General features: G+C 49.5%; 1 protein-coding gene across 2 annotated transcripts; it reads left to right on the top strand.

Moving 5' to 3' along the window:
- The first annotated feature begins 4,762 nt into the window (after nt 1–4,762).
- si:dkey-117m1.4 (serine/arginine repetitive matrix protein 1) lies at nt 4,763–23,086 on the top strand. 2 transcript variants are annotated; one of them, XM_061771118.1, is made up of 9 exons: nt 4,763–5,089; nt 13,119–13,213; nt 13,474–13,555; nt 14,577–14,904; nt 16,232–16,300; nt 16,733–17,790; nt 18,900–19,726; nt 20,209–20,448; nt 21,234–23,086. In XM_061771118.1, exons 1-9 carry the CDS (start codon nt 4,995–4,997, stop codon nt 21,485–21,487), a joined length of 3,048 nt encoding a protein of 1,015 aa, XP_061627102.1. In that variant the 5' UTR covers nt 4,763–4,994; the 3' UTR covers nt 21,488–23,086. The 2 variants fall into 2 exon arrangements, with proteins under 2 accessions (XP_061627102.1, XP_061627103.1); XM_061771119.1 differs by lacking the exon at nt 16,232–16,300.
- Nucleotides 23,087–23,936: the final 850 nt, after the last annotated feature.

Below are 23,936 nucleotides of genomic sequence, written 5' to 3'. Positions count from 1 at the left end.
GGCCCCGCCTGTGTGGAGTTTGCGTGTTCTCCCCGTGCCTGCGTGGCTTTTCTCCGGGCACTCCGCTTTCCTCCCACATCGCCAAAAACATGCTAGGAGGTTAATTGAAGACTTGAAATTTCCCGTAGGTGTGAATGTGAGTACGAATGGTTGTTTGTTTCTATGTGCCCTGCGATTGGCTGGCGACCAGTTGAGGATGTACCCTGCCTCTTGCCCGAAGAGAGCTGGGATAGGCTACAGCACGCCCGCGTGAGGATAAGCATTGCACAAAATGGATGGACATTTTATATATATATATATATACATGCGCGCACACACACACACAGTGGAACCTCAATAACCCCGATATGCAAGATATCAGATAAAATGGACTGTCAGGACTAAACAGTGTCCAAAAATAGTTTTCAGTTGTCACTTTAAGTGCTGTTGACAAAGTCTGTCAGTTCCAGAATTGGCCACTGTTGTTTACTGGGGCTGTGGTGCAATACAGGCAGAGAATGGGACTGACATATTTCCAAATCTACAATAAATCCAGTTGCAATGCGAACGTGGCAGCCATGTTGAATGTGGGGCATTGACGTGGCGGCCATGTCATGGTGCTTATATTTATTGTCCATTGTGCTGTAGAGCGCACCCAGAGGGACTGAGAGAAATCAAGAGAGTGTCATTGCGGCAGCGTTAACGCTGAGGAATACAAAACACAAGTTTCCGGAGTCTAGCACATGCTATTTTTGCTAAAGTAACAGTTTTTTGTCAAGCCGTTTGCCTTTGGAAATGGATTTGGAACGAGGAAGCACACTAATTCCTCACTGCTCATGAAAGCGACTCGCCTACGATGAGGACTGTACGTCAACAATGTCCCCATGACCAAGCGTCATTTTAGATGAAATGTGAAACGCAAGCCTCACTGCGTGTTTGCCAATTTGGCAGACCTGTCTGCGCCAAGCTGGCCTTTCCGATGCAGCGAAGGTTCGTTCTTTGGGATGCGCATGGCAAAGTGACAATTTGGTGGAAGAACGTCATCTACTGTACATTTAGGCCTGCTCAGACTGCTGCTAACTGCTGGTGCAGCTCCTCCAACGCGATTGGGGCACAGTTCATGAGGTCTGCGGACATATTTAAGTCGCCAGCGGTTATCACCAGCTCTTTCTGTATGCCCGCTCACATTTGTCTGTTACAGGACAGATAGAACTTCAAAGCTGTTTAGACGGCACAGACTGGAGTGTCTGAAAATTCAGCTGGCAGCCTGGATGAATATACGGACACTGTCACATCCTATATCAGTTTCTGTGAAGAGGTTTGTGTACCAACAAAGTCATTTCGCACTTTCAATAACAACAAGCCGTGGTTCACTGCCAAACTTGAGCAACTTCGCCAGGCTAAGGAGGACGCATATCGAAGTGGGGACAGGGCCGTGTATAATCGCGCTAGAAACCTGCTGACTAAAGAAATTAATATTGCAAAGAGGAACTATGCAGCAAAGTTGGAAAAACAGTTTAGCGCTAACGACTCTAAATCAGTCTGGCATGCATTCCAATCCCCAACCAATTACAAGCGACGATCCCCCCAAGCTGAGAACAATAGTAGACTAGCCAACGACTTGAATACCTTTATTGCAGATTTGAAAAGGACGCTTTCACAGCCCACACCCACCCGGCCACATCACCTTCCACTATCACACCTCTGCGTTAACCATCCGCGAACAGGATGTGAGACGCATCTTCAAACAACAAAAGATTAGCAAAGCGGCAGGCCCAGACCTTGTGTCCCCATCCTGTCTCAAAGTCTGCGCGGACCACCTCGCGCCAGTCTTCACTCAGATCTTATATAGATCTCTGGAACTGTGTGAAGTACCATCCTGTTTCAAATGCTCCACCATCATTCCAGTCCCCAAGAAACCTGCAATCTCGTGTCTAAATGACTACAGGCCTGTCTCCTTGACATCTGTGGTCATGAAGTCCTTTGAACGTCTCGTGCTGGACCACCTCAAGAGCGTCACAGGTCCCCTGCTGGACCCCCTGCAGTTTGCCTACCGAGCGAACAGGTCTGCGGATGATGCAGTCAACATGGGACTGCACTTCATCCTACGCGAGGATCCTGTTCGTGGACTTCAGCTCAGCGTTCAACACCAGCATCCCCGAACTCCTTTCCTCCAAGCTTCTCCAGCTCAGCGTCTCACCTGCCATCTGCCAGTGGATTTACAGCTCCCTGACGGGGAGGACATAGGAGGTGAGGCTGGGGGAGGCCACCTCATCCACACGCAGCATCAGCACTGGGGCGCCCCAAGGTTGTGTCCTCTCGCCGCTGCTCTTGTGTTTCTACACGAACGACTGCTCCTCAGCGCAGCCGGCTGTCAAACTCCTGAAGTTTGCAGATGACACCACAGTCGTCGGCCTCATCAAGGACGGTGACGAGTCTGCATATCGACAGGAAGCGGAGCGACTGGAGCTGCGGTGCGGCCGACACAACCTGGAGCTCAACACGCTCAAGACTGTAGAGATGATTGTGGACTTCCTTCGCCACAGTTGCCCCTCACGCTGTCCAGCTGTCTTGTATCAACCCTCAAGACCTTCAAGTTCCTGGGAATTACGGTCTCTCAGGACCTGAAGTGGGCGATCAACATCAACTCCGTCCTCAAAAAGGCCCAGCAGAGGATGTACTTCCTGCGGCTTCTGAGGAAGCACGGCCTGCCACGGGAGCTGCTGAGCCAGTTCGAATCAGTCCTGTGTTCTTCCATCACAGTCTGGTTTGGTGCTGTTACAAAAAAGGACAAACTCCGACTGCGACGGACAATCAAAACTGCTGAAAGGATTGTCGGTACCCCCCTACCCACCCTTGAGGACTTGCACGCTGCCAGAACTAAGACAAGAGCGTGCAAAATCCTCTCGGACCCTCCGCATCCCGGTCACCGGCTCTTCCGGCTCCTTCCCTCAGGTAGGCGCTACCGATCAATGCAAACTAGAACTAGCAGACATTCCAACAGCTTCTTCTCTCTTGCGATCAACTTCTTAAACACCTAACCTACAATTCCATTGCAACATGGTGCCAATTTTTTTGTCTTGAGTTTGTGGTCAGATTTCTGTCGGGCCAATGATACATTACTCGTGCACTCACTGTAGTAGTCTCACTGGACTATTGCTATATTAGTCATTCCAACTGCTCTAATTGCTGGAGGACTCTGCATCCTTTTGCACAATTTTCAAAATAAATCAATAAATAAATTGTACCGGCATTACCAGATTACGAGCAACCTTTTATTGCTCAGTGACTGTTTTTCTCAATGTCTCCAAACTATTCTGTTGTCGTACTCGAGCGGCTCCAACTACCGGAGACAAATTCTTTGTGTTTTTTTTTTTTTGACATACAAAATAAAGATGATTCTAATCCCACCGGCCAAGAGAAGCGACAACGCTCCGAGCGCGCACGGATCGCTGCCGATTCACATCGTCGTCCTCCGCACAGAGAACGCTGCGAAGCCTCTGTCCAGACTGCGGTTGTGACACATTTAACGGGAATGAGAGAAGCCCCTTTGATTGGGGGCGAATGAAGTCAGCTGTAGACTCTGCGCGGGCTGCGATAGTCTACGAAATTGCTAACTGCTAATTGCTCAGTTGTGCCACGCCGGATTGATCCATCCATCCATCGGGTTAGCATTGGGCTAACCCTAACATCCATATCCATCCATCAATCCATCACTTTAGTCAACATTGTAACTCAAATGTGTACCATTCTTCGGAATAGCCAGCTCTGTTTATTATGTTTCGCTTTGCTTTTACAATGTGTCAAGATCTGTATTTTAGTGCTGCCTTTTTTGTTGGTGAAGCAAAGACAATGTACCACCTCGTAGTACAATAATTATTCTCTTCTATTCACATTGACGTACTGGAAGCAGTGCAGCCAATGGAAACACTACGAAATAAAGAGAATTGACCGGTGGGGATAAATGAAAAGTTTTTTATGGAACAAATCGCTCGCATCTCCTAAACCATGGCTTTTCAGGAAACCCCCCACCAATCGTCGTCATCATCATCATCATCGTTGTCATCATTGTCATCATCATCACAGTTCTGGGGACCGGGGTTCAAATCCCGCCCCCGCCCGTGTGAGGTTTGCATGTTCTCCCCGTGCCTGCGTGGGTTTTCTCCGGGCACTCCGCTTTCCTCCCACATCCCAAAAAACATGCGCGGTAGGTTAATTGATAACTCTAAATTGTCCGTAGGTGTGAATGCGAGCGCGAATGGTTGTTTGTTTGTATGTGCCCTGCGATTGGCTGTCGACCGGTTCGGGGCGTGCGCCTTCTCTCGCCCGAAGTCAGCTGAGATAATGGCCAGCACGCCCGCGACCCGCGTGAGGAGACGCAGTATGGGAAAAATAATAAAATCTCTTTATGTGCCTACAACTGTGAAATATGTCTTTATGTGGAACCCCATTTGCGTATTTCAATTGAATGAATCCAAAATGATTTTGAATGATTCTGAAGAAACATTGCACATGATGGATGGAGGCTTGACGACCTGTTGATGAAAGGAACACGCGCTCTCGAACAAATACGTGTTGCTTGCTGCGTGCCTTTGCGAGCGTTCCGTCTTGAATGGGATTTTTTTGGGACCGTTGATGCGTTTCCATCATTTTATTGTGACGAGTCAATGAAAAGTGTACTAGCGAAGCACTTGGAAGATGCTGCGCACTCCCGCCCCGGCCGCTTTGTGGGCGCGTCCACTTCGTCACGGGGGTGACGATGACCTTCGTTTGGAGGAAACGACTCGTTGCTTTGCTTCCGTCGTGTGCTGCTTTGAGTTGGAGTTTGATAAGAAGAGACCGGGCGGGTTGCGGCTCACCGAGTCGTCGGGACATGCGAAAGTGAGAGCCCCGTGGATGGGCCGCGCACCCCCTCCGCCCCGCCGCAGTGGACTCGTCGCTAATAACCTTGGCGAGAGCCGGCCGAGCAGCCGAACAGCGGCGGCGACTCCGGCGAGGGAAGCTCAACTGCGGACATGGCGGAGAGCGAGCGCTCGCCCCACGAGCACCGGGAGACGCGCGCCCGTGACGGCGACGGCGACGGCGTCAAAGCGGCGGCACCGCCGCGGGGGTGAGTCGGCCGCTCGACCGCCACCGTTGCGCCCGAACACCGTTTCTAACGCTCGCCCTCGCCGATGACAGCGAGACCCGGTGTGGGTGTGTAACGCGCGTGGACGTGGGAGAGTGGCCCTCGCCGATGACAACAAGTTGCAAACGAGCACGCGGCCACAAAGTCGCTTTTGCTCGCTCCTTTTTTACGACCAACATCGAACGCAACACCGAGGAGGCGTGCGCGCGTGCGTGTTAGCGGTTACTTTTACCGGTTTCAAGCCACAGTACGTATGTTAAAAATAACAAAAAAAGTTTGAGAAATGTTTGCTATAATTTGCTATTACTCGTGTGTGCGTGTGTGGCGAGTAGGAGAAAAGGACACACGCACACACAGAAGGGAGGGGAGAGAGCGTGAGAGAAAGGAGCAGCTCTGTGTGTGTGTTTGTGTGTGTGTGTGCGTGCGTGCGTGCGTGGCTTTCCCTATGTTATGGGGACATCAATCTGTTTACACATCACATCTTTTGGGGTCCCGGAGTTGCCATGACAACGACGATGGCCGTACAAGAAGGTAAAGATCATGTGTTAAGAGTGGGCAAGGTCAAAGGTCAAGTCAGCAGTGGCTGTGCTGACCAAGAAACTAATGCAAGTCAATGTGATGTCCTCGCAAGTAATGGAAATGTGTGTGAGTGAGAGAGGGGGAGAAGGGGGAGGGGAGGGCAGTGTGTGTGTGTGTGTGTGTGTGTGTGTTGCTGCATGGATGTGTGTGTGAGAGCAGAGAAAGGAGGAGTGAGTGTGTAAGGGATGGGAGGGGGAGCGAGTGTGTGCGTGACAGAGACAGACACGAGTGCGTGTGTGTGTGTGTGTGTGTGTGTGTGTAAGTGGGAGCGAGATGGGAGGGGGAGCAGTGTGCAAGGAGTGTGTGACAAAGAGCGAGGAGTGTTTGTGTGTACGTGTGTTGAGCAAGTGTTATTTTGTGTTTGTGCAGAATGTGTGTGTGGGAGGGGGCACTATAGGTGTGTTTGCCATGTGTCAGAACGCACATAGAGATGTGTGATGTGAAGGACGTGTGTGTGTGTGTGTGAGACAGATAGAGGGGAAGTGTGTTTGAGGCACAAGGAAGGGGAGGGAGGAGTGTGTGTTTGCATGTATATGTGTGTTGGGAGGCTGTGTGTGTGTGTGTGTGAGAGACTTTAAAGGACTGTTTGTGGTATAATCAGAAGGGACAATAATCAATTGTATGCTTAGTGTGTAGTGGGTACCTGTTACATCTTTGTGTGTGTGTGTGTGTATGTAGACAAATTCAGCATCAAACAATGTAAAAAGTACTACCTGAAGAGTGTGCGTTTGGCTTCAAGTGCTGGTGAGCAATGTGTGTTTGTGATTCACACACAAGACCAGAGTGTGTGTGTGTGTTGGGGGGGGGGTCTGTATCTCAAAGGGAAGATGGAGGGTGTGTGTTGCAGCTAGCGTACAGTGTGTGTGTGTATGTGTTTAAGAGGAAAAGAGAAGGGAGGGTGTGTGACGCAGTGTATGTGTGCGTGTGAGTGAGTGTGTGTCTTCTGTGCGTGCAAGCTTTTGAAGGGGAGGGTGAGCGTGTGTGTGCGTGTGTGTGTTTGTGTCTTGGAAACTGAAAAAGAGGGCTTGGTAGCCAGCGCATATGCTGTGTGTTTGGTGTGTATTTTTGTGTTAATGTGTATTTGTTTGGCTTTTGTGTGTGTGTGTGTTCTGCAGTCAGGAAGAGAGTGAGGTGTGTGTGTGTTTGTGTGTGTGTGTGAAAGGGGTGAGACAGACAAGGTTTGTGTGTCTCTTAGACAAGGGCAGTGCGTGTGTGTGTTTGTCATACAGAGGGAAGGAGATAGTGTTTATGCATCTACTTTGTTTATGAAAGAGGGAAGGACATTGTGTGTGTGTGTGTGTGTGTGTGTGTGTTTGTGTGTGCGTGCAAGTGTGTAGCCATGCTAAAAGCAAAAGTTGTGTGTGTGTGTGCATGGCGTGTGTGGGTGGTATTGTATATGTATGTGAGAGTGAGGATGGTTGTGTGCGGGGTTTTTTTTTGTGTTTTTGTGTATACATGTATGAACAAGTGTACATAACGCTTAGAGTGAGTTTGCATCTGTGTTTGTGCTTAATCTGAACATATGTGTAGCGAGCATACGTGACGAGGTTGTGTGTGTGTGTACGGTACATGTCATATTAGTTCGTGTGGGAGAGGAGAATGAATAGTGTGTATTAATGAACATGACTACACAATTTATCACAGTAATTATATATGCGTCCGGGAAAATGCAGATTGGGTCTACACTCACCATTGTGTGTTTGTGAGGGGAAATGTGTGCGTGCGTGTGCATGTGTGTGTGCCAGAGATGGAACATGAGACTGTGGGTTTGGTTATTTGAGAGAGAGAGAGAGAGAGAGAGAGAATGTGTGTGTGCTTGCGTGCGTGCGTGTGTGTTTGTGAGCTTTAGTGAAGGGGGAGGGTGTGTGTGCGTGCATGCAAGCTTGGCTAGAGAGAGGATATTTGTGTGTGTGTGTGCGTGTGCATGCGCACGTTTGCGTGCCTGTAAGCCTGAAAGGGAGGGGCGTGTGTTTGCGTGTGTCACTGAGTGAGTGCTTGTGTGTGTGTGTGTGTGAGTGTGTGTGTTCGTGTGTGCATGCATGTGGGCCAGAGAGAGGGAGGAGTGTGTTTTTGTGTGTGTGTGCATCATTGAGTGCCTGTTCGCGTGTGTGTGTGTGTTTGTGTGTGTGTGCATGTGGGCCAGAGAGGGGGAGGGTACGTGTGTTTGTGTTTGTGTGTGAGTGTGAGTGTGTGTGTGTGTGTGTGTGTGTGTGTGAACATGTGGACTGTGAGCTGTGCGTGTGTTTGCTCATGCACATGTGAGTCTTGAGTGGATTTGTGTGTGTGTGTGTTTGGTTAAAGAGAAGGGAGAGAAATGTGCAAGGACAGAAGAAAGACAGAATCAATGAAGAGCGTGAGACAGAAAAGAAAAGCTTGAAGGTAATGAAGTCGTATAAATACACCCAAGAAAGTTGACAGCACGTCATCGAAGCGCAAGTCGACCGGACTACCGGTCAACCGGACCGCTCCGTACATGTCGCCTCGAGTGCCAACAGCTGGTGCGGCTCTGTAATGTTATTCTACAGGTGTCAAAGGAAGTGACAGTTGGAACAGTGTCTCCCTCTACAGGTCAAAGGAAATTAGACATGTCCATTTGCGGCTTACAGGAAGTAGATCAGGGTTTCTCAAACTTAAAACGAAAGACATTTTTCAAAGGACCTCCTCGTAATCCTAATGCCAATTAAACACAACTACCATGTGCATCTCCGTGCCAATTAATATTTTTGAACATTTCATCCGAAATAAAAAGGAACACAGCCAAATTTAAATGAATTACAATCAATATGTAACCATTGTCGCTCTCTAGTCTTGTAATACGGTGGCCAAGACTGGTCACAGCAATTGCAAACGCCACAACACAAAGACATTGAGGCGCACAACGGAAATGCGAAAGTCACACAACGACATTGAGGCGCACAAGGGAAATGTGAAAGTCACAACACAACGACATTGGAGGCGCACAAGGAAAATGTGAAAGTCAACGTGACGACATTGAGGCGCACAAGCGAAATGCGAAAGTCACAACACAACGACATTGGAGGCGCACAAGGAAAATGCGAAAGTCACAACGACGACATTGAGGCGCACAAGGAAAATGCGAAAGTCAACGTGACGACATTGAGGCGCACAAGGGAAATGCGAAAGTCACACAACGACATTGAGGCGCACAAGGGAAATGCGAAAGTCACAACACAACGACATTGGAGGCGCACAAGGAAAATGTGAAAGTCAACGTGACGACATTGAGGTGCACAAGGGAAATGCGAAAGTCACAACACAACGACATTGGAGGCGCACAAGGAAAATGCGAAAGTCACAACGACGACATTGAGGCGCACAAGGAAAATGCGAAAGTCAACGTGACGACATTGAGGCGCACAAGGGAAATGCGAAAGTCAACGCGACGACATTGAGGGGCACAAGGGAAATGCGAAAGTCACAACACAACGACATTGAGGCGCACAAGGGAAATGCGAAAGTCACGACGACATTGAGGCGCACAAGAAAAACTCGAAAGTCACGACGACGACATTGAGGCGCACAAGGAAAATGTGAAAGTCAACGTGACGACATTGAGGCGCACAAGAAAAATGTGAAAGTCAACGTGACGACATTGAGGCGCACAAGGGAAATGCGAAAGTCAACGCGACGACATTGAGGCGCACAAGGGAAATGCGAAAGTCACAACACAACGACATTGAGGCGCACAAGGGAAATGCGAAAGTCACGACGACATTGAGGCGCACAAGAAAAACTCGAAAGTCACGACGACGACATTGAGGCGCACAAGGAAAATGTGAAAGTCAACGTGACGACATTGAGGCGCACAAGAAAAATGTGAAAGTCAACGTGACGACATTGAGGCGCACAAGGGAAATGCGAAAGTCACAACACAACATTGAGGTGCACAGGTGAGCAGGTGAGAATCAGAATCAGAATCATACTTGGCAAATAAAGATGATTCTGATTGTGATTCTGACTGTCTGATTGGTCCGGGTTTGCAGGCATTCATTCATATCGCCGACGGCCCAAGTGATGAAATCTGAACAACGTTGATGATTTGCGACAATCCCAAAGTGCTTACTTTCCAAAAGAGCTCAGACGTAGCTTACGTTCACTTGCTTTTCCAACTTCGTTCATTCAAACTTGTGCAACATAAATGTTGTTTTCCAGTTCTAATCCAAATCATAACAAGGATAGATATCATTGAAAGTTTTGAAATGCTTTTCTTTGGCTTTTGATGATATGGGTAGAGTGAGCTATTTAGTTCTAATTCCAAATTTCATTTCATTCGGATAATATTGAAATACAATTTCTTTATTAAAGATAAAAAGGAAATCCATCGGTCCGTTGGCAATCTGAGTCCCGGGCGACCCGGACGAATGACACAGTCGGCGCCAGTCCAGCGCTCACGTCCGTTCGACCTTCATGTCGTTGTGTTGTGCTTTTAACGTGCGGCGTGCACTGATGCCGTCGCGTCGCGTTGTGGCCTGTCTCGCCCACCGTAATGTACGGAGCTCCCGCCCACCACCACGACGGCTGCGAACAGAGATGAGCTAGTTTACAAAAGCACAGTCAGTGTTGGCATTTTAGCGATTTAGTCGCTGACTTTACTCATTTTTCTGGCATAACAACGGGTTGGCGACATGATTGTTTGAGGCCGATCTCGCAAAAATTTGGTTTTCTTTATGGCCGGTCTCTTTGGACAAAAGTTCAACCAAAGTATTTCATTAATGTATATAAATATGATACGTACGTGTAAATGAGAACAAAGCCTAAAGATGGAATATTGTCATCTTCGGTAGCTCTCGAAGACATCTCGTGCAAAGCAAAAGACATAATAGACGTTTAAAGTTCCTACGGGTCTCCCGCTATCGGGCTCCGCCATCTTCCCGAGCCGGGAGGAAGCGCTTGGGCCTGTTTTGACATAAACCTGATTACGAAGCCGACAGCACGAACGGGATCGTTTTCACTTTGTTCTGCCTTTGACAAGAAAATGGAAGGCACTCACTGAGTCAGTCAGTTTGACCCAAGGTGGATTCTTCCAAGCCGCAACTATTTTTCCGAGGTCGTCTTGCCTCACCTGGAAAACGCTACCTGAGAAAAGCCAGTGAGAGACCTCCAAATGCTGCACACGTGCAGGGATGTCTGATTTGTTGTATTTGTGACGTCACAATCCTATCAGGGCTACGTGACAATTTGGACTTTTCTAAAAAAAAAACATTTCAAATGCCTCTTAAATCCTCCAGAACAAAGACATTCAGGATGAAACAATTGATGACCAAAGTAGGCCCGCATGACCTATTCTACTGCCCGCACTGTTCTTCTGACGAATAAAATTACATTTGCACGATTTGAGTGGAGTTTTTAGGGCAAGTGTCGGCGTTCGAAACCTCACGCCCATTTCGAGGCGTACGATTCGGAGAACTGTCGGAATTTTGTCACGTGCGAGTTTATCGGTGGATATTTGTAACTGAAAGTTGTCCAGCCAAGTAGCAGAAGGGTTCTCCAGAAGCAGACGAAACCTAAGGGTCCTGGAGGCATGTTGAGAAATAATGAGGTTACGCCCTTTTAACGCTAATTTCAATGATTTTCCAGATATCAATCAAAAGCCTTCCCTAAAAAGGCGACATTTTTTTCATCACAAAAGAAACAGAAGCTACATTTTCATGAACTCTTCATCCAATTTTCAAAATTCTTGACTCACTGGCAAGCAGTCCAGGGTGTGCCCTGCATCTGGCAAAGTCGGGCATGATTTGATAGGCTCCAGTAGTGTTGCGCAAAGTACCGCACCGAACTATTTTGACATCAAATGTAGCACCGTTATTAAAATACACACAAACAAAAAAAAACAACTTTTATGTACGCGACAGCGCGACCAGTACACAAAAGCCGACAGTCGGACGATGACTGCCCGTGTGCCGACGAAGGGACATTTTTCGCGTCCTGCGGATCCCGCGGGATGGGCGTGAACTTCACTGTCGATCACGTGATTGAGCGGGAGCGGGAGCGAAGGTCATCGGGGGCGGGAATCGTGATCACAAAGTCCCCGGGAATTGACGGGGGTGCAAACTGTGATGCAGTTCTATTTTATTTGAACTTTAATCAAATTGATATTTGAACATTTCCCCTGAGCATGGAGGCAAACATTGCTCACTCGGGATTGGGAGCGATCCATGTGGGAGTGGGAGTGGGTGGGATTTAAAAACAAATAAAAAACTAGTAGTGGGATCAATCTCTGCGGGAGTGTGAGGGCAGGGCACCATGAGGGCAGGTTGGGGGTTTAGTGCCTTGCTCAAAGGCATGTCATGCTCAGGAAGTGAAGCGGTTGGATTCTGACAATTTCAACACGGTTGTAGCCTCGCTTTTGCTACTGTTCTTCAAAAAGCGCATGTTTACAAATGTTGAGGATTGAAAAAGACAAAGCTCGAATACTTTGCAATGACATCACCGCGGCCCACTCGAAGGGGGCTGCACCGCTTTTGGGCGGCAACTCTGGATGGGGCGAAGCTGAAAACGTGTACGGACTTGCGCGGATTTGCATATCGCATTTGAAATGCCACCTCGGCGTGGCACTCTCGCACCGCCCGAGGGGGGCAGTCGAAAGACGTGACCAGACGAACACACGAACGCACACGCTGGCAGCGCGGTTAGTCCAAATGGGAATGGATCCCATCAATACGAAGACGTTTCTTTCTGTCTCTACGCATGCTTTTCTCTTGTCCTCCCTTTTTGCTTCGCCGGCTCCCAATTTTTCTTTTCTTTTTCTTTTCTGCATGCCTCCGCTTTTCGTATGTTTGTAACAATCCGGACTATCACGAACGCTTCTAAATCCAACGCGCAATCTTCTTATGGCCATCTCGAAACAGGTTTCAATGTCATGCAAGTGAAACACGCAGTGACAAAAACACACACACACACACACAGCGAAACCCCGTCGAGAGATGTGGGATCAGAAGCAGTCCAAAATCAAGATCAACATCCTTGCTTGATGTCGGCCCTCACACATGGTTTTCACACAACGACGGACTCTGTTACTTTTTTATTTTTACTCCTTTAAACTTGATTTTGGATTTGGCCCACTGTGAAGTGAAATAAATGTCAATCCTGCTCGGTTCATAGACGCCGAAAATGGCCTCTGCTTGCGTTTGGCCCGGAATCTCTCAGGTAGCGCTCCTGCAAGCGTTTTGTTGCGCTCACCTGCGGTGTGTTGTGTAAATAACAGAATGCTCGAGCGAGCCAGGCCCCGAAAGAAAGAAAAGACGTGGAAGGCCGACCCCGTGCACCCGCCAAAGTGCTTCTTTGTCTATTTACTGTCTTTTTGACTGTCTAGGCACTCGTCACCTTATTGATCATTCTCCGATCGGATTGGTGTGAAGCTGGCTCTGCGGGCCCAATGATTAACTGATAATTGTGTGTGCGCGCTCTCCAGACGTGGCTGTGGAAGAAAACGGAAAGGGACGCCCGTGAAAGTCTTCGTTACGGCCGCTGAGGAGGAGATCAACCCCGAGCGCACACGCTGCAGAGGTGTGTGGACGCGCCATTTTCTTAATGTGTGCGATTGGATGCGTACGCGCGCGCATCTGTCAGTGGAATTGTTGTGGAGGCGGAGCTTGTGCAATGGAGTGTGACCTACTTCCGTGTGTTTCAGTGTATGTGATGGTTACATGCGCACAACTGTGCATGTGATTGAGAGGAATGGTTGTGTGTGTGTGTGTGCGCGTGCGTGTACTTGTTTATTGGCGTACTTGTAATCGTTCCAATAAGGATTGCTGTTATTTTCCCAGGTGATGTAAAGGAAGCAGCTGAGACGAAACGTCCCACGGCGGACGCATCTCTCCACAAGACGGAAGCGTCTCCCAACAACTGGTATGCGTGCTTGCACTTATCTATCAATATCCTGATTGCGCCCGTCGGTTTTCTAGCGCTTTCCTGTTGCGCACGAGCAGACTTTGGGCAAGTGGCAGATGACACCTTGGTTCGGTGGCCACTCAATCGCGGCGCGCATGTCGACAAACGACCACACGCGCGCGCACACGATCACACGCGCACGACGGATTGTCTTCAGTGAACATAACATGGCCGTGAAAAAAATTCACCTATATTACTGTACAGTACAACATTTAGTATTATTATTTTTTTTTGGGTGGCCTAAAATGCCCAGTACACTACAAAGTTATTGTAAATAAATATAAATAAATGCTTGAAAATGTTTGAAAGTTTCACATTTTATCCAAACGGACCACGCCGGTGCGCTTGGTCATGGTGACATTGTTGACGTACAGTCCTCATCGTGGGTGAGCCGCGAGGAATTAGTGTGCTTCCTCGTTCCAAATCCATTTCCAAAGGCGAACGGCTTGAGGAAAAACTGTTACTTTAGCAAAAATAGCATGTTCCAAACTGTTTTGTACTCCTCACAGTTAACACTGCAGCCATGCCTCTCTCTCTTTCTCTTTCTGTCGGTCTGTCTTGTCTGCCTGCGTTCTACAGCACAATAGAAAAGATATAAGCATCATCACATGGCTGCCACGTCAGTGTGCCACATTCAACATGGCTGCCACATAGGCACGGGAGGCACGTCTTTTGGAATTGGATCTTTTTTTATTTATTTATTGTATATCTGTGACCCGCAAATATGTCAGTCCCATTCTCCGGCTGCATTGTGCCACAGCGCCAGTAAACCACAGTGGCCAATTCCGGAACTGGCAGACTTTGTCAACGGCAGTGAAAGTGACAACTATTTTTGGAGATATTGTTCAGTCCCGACAGTCGGTTTTATCCGATATCCGTGATATCGAGGTCTGTTTTATTCAGGTTCCACTGTGCGTGTACACACACACACATTTATATATATCTCAGCAGATTGTACCCGTGGTGCCTTTTCCTCTAGTGGTCCGTCAGAGCCGACTCATGACAAAGTCTCCACCGCATCCAAAGCTAGCTCCATCTCAGCCTCCACGCCAGCTCGCAGCTCGACCCCAGTCCCGGCGACCTCAGCTCAAGCCCTTTCTGTGACCCTCGGGTCCGCGGCGGCGACCGCCCCGGTGGCCTCCGCTACGGCCCCGGTGACCGGCTCCTTCCCGCCTTCCCCTAACTGTCGCATCAGAGAGGTTCACTGCGGCAGCCAAGTTCGACTGGTGGTGATTGCAATCCGAAACATCGCCAAGGGGGAGGAGATCACCGTGGACTACAGCCTGACCGAGTGGGGGGAGAACCTGGTCAGTAACCTTCAAGTACTCAAAAATGTTAAAAACTGTGAACGTCTTTGGCTTCAGCCCTCACATTTTTTAATGAACATGCTTTAGAACTCCAAAAGAAATGATTCTCATTGAAATCACCATTTTTATGTTTAACTGTCACCCTCTGAGAAATTCGCTTTAACAATAGAAAAGACAATAGCCTTTCCGCTGTAACACTTTTCTCAATAGACCAGAACAAAGAATCCAATTGAGAATTGTGGTTTGATTGAATGGAAAAACTCACGGTGCTCACACTTAATGTATTTATTTGACTCCAAATCTCTCCACTCATTGGGCTGTAATGAAGACCTTGCGTTTTATGATCACCACCAAATGTATTCTTTATGTACTAGGGGTACTTTAAGATGACACCTGAAAGCTCCAATCTCTGTGCACACGGTCTCCGCCGACAAATGTCGCGGCGCCATATGTGACCCGCAATGGTTTGGGATTTGCATACGGATCGTAACATGCGTTTGTGGGTTCTCAGCATCCGTGTTTGGGAATGTCGCATGTGTGGTGGATCTCGGAAGCATGAAGAGCTAACTTGACGGTCTGATGACCTCAGGCCAGCCACCATGGGTATACAGTGGACCGCCGCATACTCACGGTTTGGCACCTGAGATTCACCCGTTTGCTGATTTAAAAAAAAAAAAAAAAAAAAAAAAAGTTAAAAAATTTTTTCCCACCCCCATTTGTCTATTTTTTATTTTTTTTGGACCAATTCTGAAAACCGAAACCAATCCTGCACATAGACACCAATCCCCGCTTATCGAAGAACTGTTTGGGTTAAAAAGAATGTTTTTTCACATTTTTATTTTCAATGCAATTCTAATGGGCGTCAATTATACTCTGATTTGGGCTAATCATGGTCTGGCGGGGGTCCACTGTATTCGCACATTGCTGCACACCTTCTTCCAGACGTTCACACTACAAACACACAAAGCTCGGGCATGGGGTTACCATGGTGATGACTGAGCTCCAACACCTACCTGTAGCTCTTGGCTAACTGACCATCGTTAGTGGGCGACGTGTTCCTTCCAATGGATTCCATGAAATTGGATCGGTTCGATTTTCTCAACAAGAAGAAGATAGCAACTTTCATTTAGACTAGAGGAAGTCAATTGACAGACTGCACTCAATTTCTTTGGTTAGGACTCTGTGTATCTTGATCAGACTTCGCCACGGGTCCGTGGGCGCCGGTGGGCCGCCGGTGGGGCTAAATGTCGCCTGAAGATGACTGATGTCATGACAACCATGAATAAGCATTACATCTGTATTGCTGTACCTTTTTTGTGTTCCTCAGGGTTTCCGCGGTTCTGCGTCTCCACCGCAACCAGAGTGCAACTCTGATGCAGAGAATAACATCAAAAAGGTAGAAGTCAAAATCACCGTTTGAATCAGCAATCTTGGAAGTTGTTTTGATTCATTTACGCCGCGTAATTGTACAGCGTAGCGTAGGGTTCAAATCCCGGCCCCGCCTGCGTGGAGTTTGCATGTTCTCCCCGTGCCTGCGTGGCTTTTCTCCGGGCACTCCGGTTTCCTCCCACATCCCAAAAACATGCGTGCTAGATTGATTGAAGACTCTAAATTGCCCGTAGGTGTGAATGGGAGTGCGAATGGTTGATGTGCCCTGCGATTGGCTAGCGACCGGTTCGGGGTGTACCCAGCCTCCGGCCTGAAGATAGCTGGGATAGGCTCCAGCAGCACGCGACCCGCGTGAGGAGAAGCGGCAAAGAAAATGGATGGATAAACATGATCTGTGTGTGTGTGTGTGTGTGTGTGTGTGTGTGTCTCTCTCTCTCAGGAGGACGAGGCTCCGTCGGCCACCCAGCGACCAAAGAAGCAGCAGCAGCAGCAGTACCGGGACTACGTCACGCCCTCTTGGTCTCTTTCCCCCTCTTCCTCGCCCATCTCGCATTCTGACGCCACTGACTCCGATGCGGCAGACGAGGACAACGCCAGCCTCCGCGGGCGCACCCCGCGTCGACGCAAGAAGCGGCGCGGTACCCCTTCGAAGAAAAAGACCCCCCATCGGACTCAGTCCGGGCATCCGGCCCCCTCCGCCTCCGATCGTCCGCTCCCGTCATGCCGCCCGCCTGCGCCCTCTCCTCCCGGCTCCTCTTTGTCCACCTCCGCCAAAGCTGTGTTCAAAGCTCCCGCTCCTCTCAGCCCCAGCGGCACGGGCGACACGGGCGACACGGACGCCCCCCCCCGAGGAGGCGTGTCCGTAGACTCCACGCGCCAAACTTGCGACTACTGCGGACGCCACTTCCGCTCGCTGGGCCGCCATCTAGACAAACACCACGCCCACCAGCCCGACGTGTGCTCCGCCCTCGTCGAGCGTTACACTCAGATGCCCCGCTTGCACGCGCATAACGCAATTGTCCCCGCTCATCACGACTCAAAAGCGACGTCTGCCGCCACGCACGGCCGGGTGGAAGCGAGCGCCGTTCGGGACCTCTCCTTATGTCCGCCTGCCGCGGCCAAACAATCGCCGGCGCCCGCGTCGCCCGCGTCGCCCCCACCCCCGCTGCCGCGAGGACAGAACTCTGTGGCGGTGTCGGTCCTGAAGAGGAGCCCGCCCCCGGTGGCTGCGACTCCGCCCAGAAAGGGAGGAGGGAGGAGGCTAAAGAAAGAGAGAGCGGATGATGACGAAGATGAAGTGGTTGCGGAGCTCGTGCAGGTCAAGCGGCCCAAAGAGGAGGAAGTCCAGGTCGGGTGCGCTCCGTCCTTCGGAGACGAGTTGTCCAAGGAGACGCAGAAACGAAAAATGGAAGAGGAGGAGGAGGAAGAGGAAGAAAATGGTGCGATGGACGTGGAAGATGAAAGCGGGGCCGAGGATAAGGAAAAAGACTCGCTAAGGTAACACTCGACTGCCTTTATAAGGAATTGTGTCAACTGCAGCCTCACTACGCGCACTCCTTTGCACTTTGCAACTCGCCTGAATTGGCCCAAATCGGGGATGTCCGACTCGGGCCGCGTCGTCGTCATGGTTATGACTGTGAACCCAAAGAAATGTATGATTGCCTCATATAATTACAAATACACACTAAACTGAAGGGTATCACGTTTGAAATTAGAAGCCAGTAAAAACTCGTTTGTTCCGCTATTAGTCTGTTTAATTTGAGGAGGAGGTTGGTCACAAAAACTGCTTGCAATATGGCGACGGTATTAACTATGAAGTGAAGGCAACTTTGGCATTTTAGTGAGGAACATGAAGTCAACGCACATGATTTGCTTTTGCGGGCCACATCAAATGATATGGCGGGTCGGATCTGGCCCCCGGACTTTGACACTTTTGACAGAAGTTTTTAGTTTTCGCTAAATAATGTTGCTAGTAGTGCTATGAAAATAATCCATTGTTAATACCGCTCACACAGTGTCAGTCAATATAGTTCTTTGTAACGTTCTAGCTACAGTATCTCTTTTGCATGGACAGTAAATACGATAAAAAAGGAGGTTATGGGGGAAAAAAGCAAAGGAATGCAGGTACTAAAATGATTATTTTGGAAGCAGCGATTTGCACATGAGAATAACGTTTGCCATTCAATATTTAGTTGTCAAGCTGTCACGAAACAAAAAACGTTCTAGTGGGTTTGTGTGTGAGCGAGCACGCCGTCCCGCCGCTAACGTCGTACACGCCGTAATTGACGCCCACGCAGAAAGTTTGTAATTTCCTCTAGATGCCACAGGATGGTGACAACGCTGCGGCCTGAGTAAAACAAGCTCCTCCCTTCAGTTCAACGTGACTGCTTGACACCAAGAGGCCACTAGATGGAGCCGTAGCAACATTTTCTATCAGCCATGGCCTCGGCCTGAGCACAAAACAGCAACTCTGCGACTCTGTTGACGGCGAACTGCGAACGGGCGGGGTCGACTGTATTTTTCTTGTACCTTTTTTCCTGCAGGCGTAGTCCACACTTGAATTCCAATGCAGTCATTTCAGACTTTTCTGTCCGCTCTTTGTGCAGTTCCGGGCGTCACCAGATGCTGCCCCTCCTGTCGTCGTTGTCGTCCCTCGTTCTGTACCTCCGGCGGCTGCAGCATTCGGCCTTCCTGTCGCTGTCTCGCCAGCTGCAGTCGGCCGAGGCCTGGCGCCTCCTCTGCCACTCCAGCCTGGCGCTGCTCATCCTGTACAACCGCCGGCGCGAGTGCGAGGTCTCCAAGTTGTCCGTCGGCGAGTACAGAGCGCGCGTGACTCCTCAGTGCCCCGTTCCCGTGCCCCCCGGCTCTCCGCCGGCCCTCACCCCGCTGGAGGCCTCTCTGTCTCCTTTTGAGCGGCTGGTGCTTTCCCACCTCCCGCGCGTGGGCGTCCAGGGCAAACGCGGGCGCATTCAGCCCCTCATTCTGCCGCCTCACTGCGAGCCCTGCCTGGAGCTCCTCCTGCAGACGCGCCGAGACGTGGGCGTGGATCCGGCCAACCCTTACGTCTTCGCCAGGCCCTACCACTCCCCCGCCACGCCCCTGCGAGGCACCGACCTCCTGCGCAGCCTGGCCCGCTCAAGCGGCACTCGCAATCCCAGAGCCCTCACCCAGACCAGGGTGCGACGGCAGGTGGCCATCTTGACCCAACTGCTGCTGCTCGGAGAGGGAGAGGAGCCGGGCCGGCCGGGAGGCGGCGCGGTGGAAAGGCTGGAGCACTTCCTGGAGAGGGAGTACCACGTGACGCAGAACTGCGCCGGCATCGGCCAGGATCCGGGCCTGATGGGCAGAGTGGGCCGCGTGGTGCTGTGCGGAGAGAGAGATGGAGTGCTCTTCAGAGGCATGAGCCTAAACCACATCTGCTTGGAGCTGGACGGTGAGCCGAACAGACGCCTCGTTGTCCAACGTTGCCTTTGGCTAAAAGGGAAGTCGTCCGATGTTCGGTCACGGCTTCCCAACCACTGTGCGACGGCATCGTCCGGTGTGCCATGGGAAATGATCTCATTTCACCGAATTGGTCTCCAAAAATATTTTCGCCGTCTACAAATATTGTATCTTTGTTCATCTATCTTTGCCAGTGACATATAGTGACAGGCAGAACAATGAAACCCTCTTCCACTGAATGGCACCTTCATATGCAACAGAATCAGAGCTTTGTGTTCATTAAGTCAGCTCATTTGTGAGTCAATTAGGACAATATCATTGATTCAGATGTACTTTTTGTGACATTTTTGATTGGTGGGGTTTGGTGAGATAGTTAATGAAATATGTTCCTTGGATCTATAATGGTTGGGAAACCCTGCAATATGTAATGAGTAACTAAGAAAGTCCACTTTCCTCTCCTACTGCCGTTCACAGTTATGTCGGGAAACTCCGCAGACTCGTTCTCGGAGGGCGAATCGGAAGCCGAGCCAGTAAAGGAGAAGCCCGAGTCCCCCGGCACCGTCGCCCCCGCCGCCAAACCCGCGCCGACCTTGCTGTACGTCAGGAAGGGCAAGAACAACGGCCGAGTGGGCCGACCCAAGAAGCTGAAAAACGCCCAGTCGCTTGCTCCGCCTCCTCCTCCTCTACCGCCAATCAGCCGAAGGAGAGGCTCCGGTAAGACGACGCTTTGCTCGGCTTTTATGCCAGGGTTTCAAAATGGGGTTAGGGTTTCAAATTAGGGTTTTAAAACGGCTATAGTGTTTTTAAAGTAGGGTTTCAAAACGGGGTTAGGGTTTCAAGACAGGTGTCCAAATTATTGCGATTGTGAGTCGTATACATGAAAAAGCACAAAAATTGTCTTGTCGTTACCTTGCTAGAATCTTCTGGAAATGATTCATACACGTATTGAAATAAAAAGAATCAGAATGATGCACGTCTTTACTGAAAAGTCACAGATGACGTGAATTTGTCTGCAATTTTCAAGTGTCCAATGTGTAGGAACCCTGAAATGGACGTTGCGCCGACCCACGGGAGGCAAATTCACTCTGAAAGTAGATTAGCGACGCTTTCGTGCTCGGAGATCAAGCCTCCGAAAACAGCCACATGTGATCAAAACCATTTCAAGGCAGTACTGTTCTGAAACAAAACCAAAAACCTCTCCTCAGGTGGCACTTTAACTTGAGGTCTGTTTGATTTTGTACTGATTTGTATTGAAATGCCTTTTTCCAGAATTAACAATATTCAATTCAGTCGTCCACTAAAATCAATTTATGTTCCAAAATGTAGATTTTTTTCTTTTTTTTTTTTCTTTTAGGACGAATATTGTTGCATTGATTACAAAGCCTCCAATTCATGAGTTGAAGGTTTTCCACCGAGTCCGACTCCAGTCGAAAGAGTGGATTTTCCGCCAGCGCGCGCTCAGGCTGAACATTTGTGCTCCGTGCCACTTTCTTCCGCAGGGAAACGCGGCGTCCTCAAGCGTCCGTGGTCCGAGGCGGAGCGGGCGGCGGTGGAGGAACACCTGACCCAAAACATCAACGAGCTCCGCGTGCCCGCCAAGGCCGACTGCGAGCGCTGCCTGCAACTGTGCCCTCTGCTGGTCAGCAACCAGCGGGATTGGCGGGCCATCAAGTTTTATTGCCACAATCGCATTCAGCTGCTGAAGAAGAATCAGCGGCGTGAGAGCGAGCCGCTGCCGCTCGTCGTGTGCTGAGAGAGGAGGCCGGTCGGCGTGCCTCCCGCTCTTACTCAAAACTTGACAGTCCGAAATTTCACTGATCGTCGCTGTCAGCCAGTACAGCTCCTTCGAGAACAGAGGACTTGATTTTTTCTCCTTTTCACTTCCCTGCCGGTAAGACAGCGGCGCCACGGACCCGGACGAGAGTACGTGCGGCGGACTGCGGCCTGCGCCGTGTTGGACGCGGACGTGTCGTCTCGCGACCGATGTGCGGCGCTGCATCGATTCCCGACAGTGTCGCGTCAGAGGTCGGACGGAGAAAGACGTTGGTTGGTTCACTGCTCGCGTAGAAGACTCCAAGCCCTTTTTCTTCTATTCGTGCAGTTGACCTCAGTGTTAGATCTTGTATTATTATACCTGGTACGTGAAGCTCATCAATCAGCTGGTCTTTTAAGGTCTCATCAGTGGCATCGGAGGTAGGTACATTTTTCGAGGAGTTCCGGGGCTTGAGTTGTGGAAAGTTGAGGATTTCCTGTGGCGTCAGAATGTGTAGTTGTTACATTAGAAGACGTGCAATGTTTTGTTGAATTTTCCTCAATCAGAAGGTTTCTCCAAGCCGTGTGCGTCCACTCTCCCTGGTGCAGTCCTTTCATCAAGGAACGATGTTGCGGTTTTACTGCCTGTCGCACATTTGTTATCCACAGCGGTCGAAATGTGCGACAGCCTTATAAGCTGGATATCACTTTATATGTAAATAGGAGACTCGTACTCGTTTTAAAGGTCGCGTATTTTGACTATTTCGACCTCCATTGAGTGACTCTCTAACAAGGACTTAATATGAAAGTGTCAGTTTCATTGGGAAAAAAACACTTTGGTTTAGTCATCCGAGTGTCCAGAAAAGACCCCCCTGACGGCGACTTCTTCTGTATCTGCTTTGTCCATATTTGGCGAAGACCGCCCCCCTTTCCTCTTAATCGGTTGCCACCCGCGTGTTATTACGACAGCAGGAGCGGAGAGGTAGGCGCAGATCTTCGCTAGTGATGTAGATAAGCTTGAGAAATTCCGATAATTTGATTTCAGGCCTCTTGGCAGAAAAACGTCTGCAACTCAGGAATGTGTGGACCATTTTAATTCATATTTCACGTTTACTGGGGCACCATAGAGAAAATAGTTTGGTTTGGTCAAATATGGGACCTTGGGAGATGCTTCAAAAGTGAGCAGTTACAGAATCTGAAAAGTGACTTTTGTGTGTTTCATGTTTGTTGCGACGTCCGTGTGCTATTCTCCTCCGGCCCGTTATTTTATTTTTTTTTTTAGACGTAGCGAAGAATCTCTTCATCCGTCGTGATTCAAAAGCGTCTGTGAAAACCGAAGATGGATACTTGAAGTTAATGGCGACGTTTGCCCAGTCTGTAATGTCACTACTTGCTCCAGCCTTGCCAGTTACATTGTAAATAACAAATATATTCTCACTATGAAAACCGCTAGACTTTATGTAGCCTCCATTTCTGAGTCATTACTATCTGTATATAATCCTGTTTTGTAAATAACGTCTGAGAAACAAAGAAAAAAACTGTTTGACATGCCTTGGTTGGTGTTTTTTTTTTCTAAGTCCTATAAAACTTTAAAGCCCAATGTTTCTTTATTGTTGTGTATTTGATCTTTTACTCGAAATTGTAATTCCTAGTTTACAGCCTTTGTGGCCAGTTTTGACGGGGAGACCACAGCAGCATGTCCATGAACTCTGCAAGAAATAATAGTTTTGTTCATTTGTTTTCTCACGTACATTTTTTTCCATACATCCATTTTGCGTACCGCTTCATCCTCACGCGGGTCGCGGGCGTGCTGGCGTCCATCCCAGCTCTCTTCGGGCGAGAGGCGGGGTACACCCTGAACTGGTTGCCAGCCAATCGCAGGGCACATTGAAACGCGCTCACATTCACACCTACGGGCAATTTAGAGTCTTCAATGAACCTAGCATGCATGTTTTTGGGATGTGCGAGGAAACCGGAGTGCCCGGAGAAACCCCACGCAGGCACGGGGAGAACATGCAAACTCCACACAGGCGGGGCCGGGGATTGAACCCCGGTCCTCAGAACTGTGGTGCAGACGCTCTAACCAGTCGTCCACTGTGCCTGGCCCCAATTGCCTTGGGCACTGGGTAGACTAGGTGTATAGAAGGCTGTTTTGCTAATTGATTAGATATGACTCCTAGCGAGCGTAATAAACAGTTAACTTTCCATTAAGCGTCTCCGTACGTATAGGTTGGCGCCAATGCCGGTACGCCGCCAGCCCACGAGCGGCAAATACGTACTAGCCTGGCCACTTGGCGTCCAACTGCGTGAGCCCAAATAACACAAAACACTTGCAGAAAGACGCATTTCTAGGGTTGCAGGTAGAGATTGATGGCTAACCGCACGAATGCCAGAAAGCAGCCCGTTGTCGTCACGGGGCAGTTTTGAGCCCTGCCCCAAAACAAATCCAG

This window comes from Phyllopteryx taeniolatus, chromosome 4, assembly GCF_024500385.1.
Source record: "Phyllopteryx taeniolatus isolate TA_2022b chromosome 4, UOR_Ptae_1.2, whole genome shotgun sequence".
Classification (NCBI taxonomy): Eukaryota; Metazoa; Chordata; class Actinopteri; order Syngnathiformes; family Syngnathidae; genus Phyllopteryx; species Phyllopteryx taeniolatus.
The sequence above is the reverse complement of the archived record's forward strand: the minus strand, read 5'-3'. Positions and strand labels throughout refer to the sequence as shown.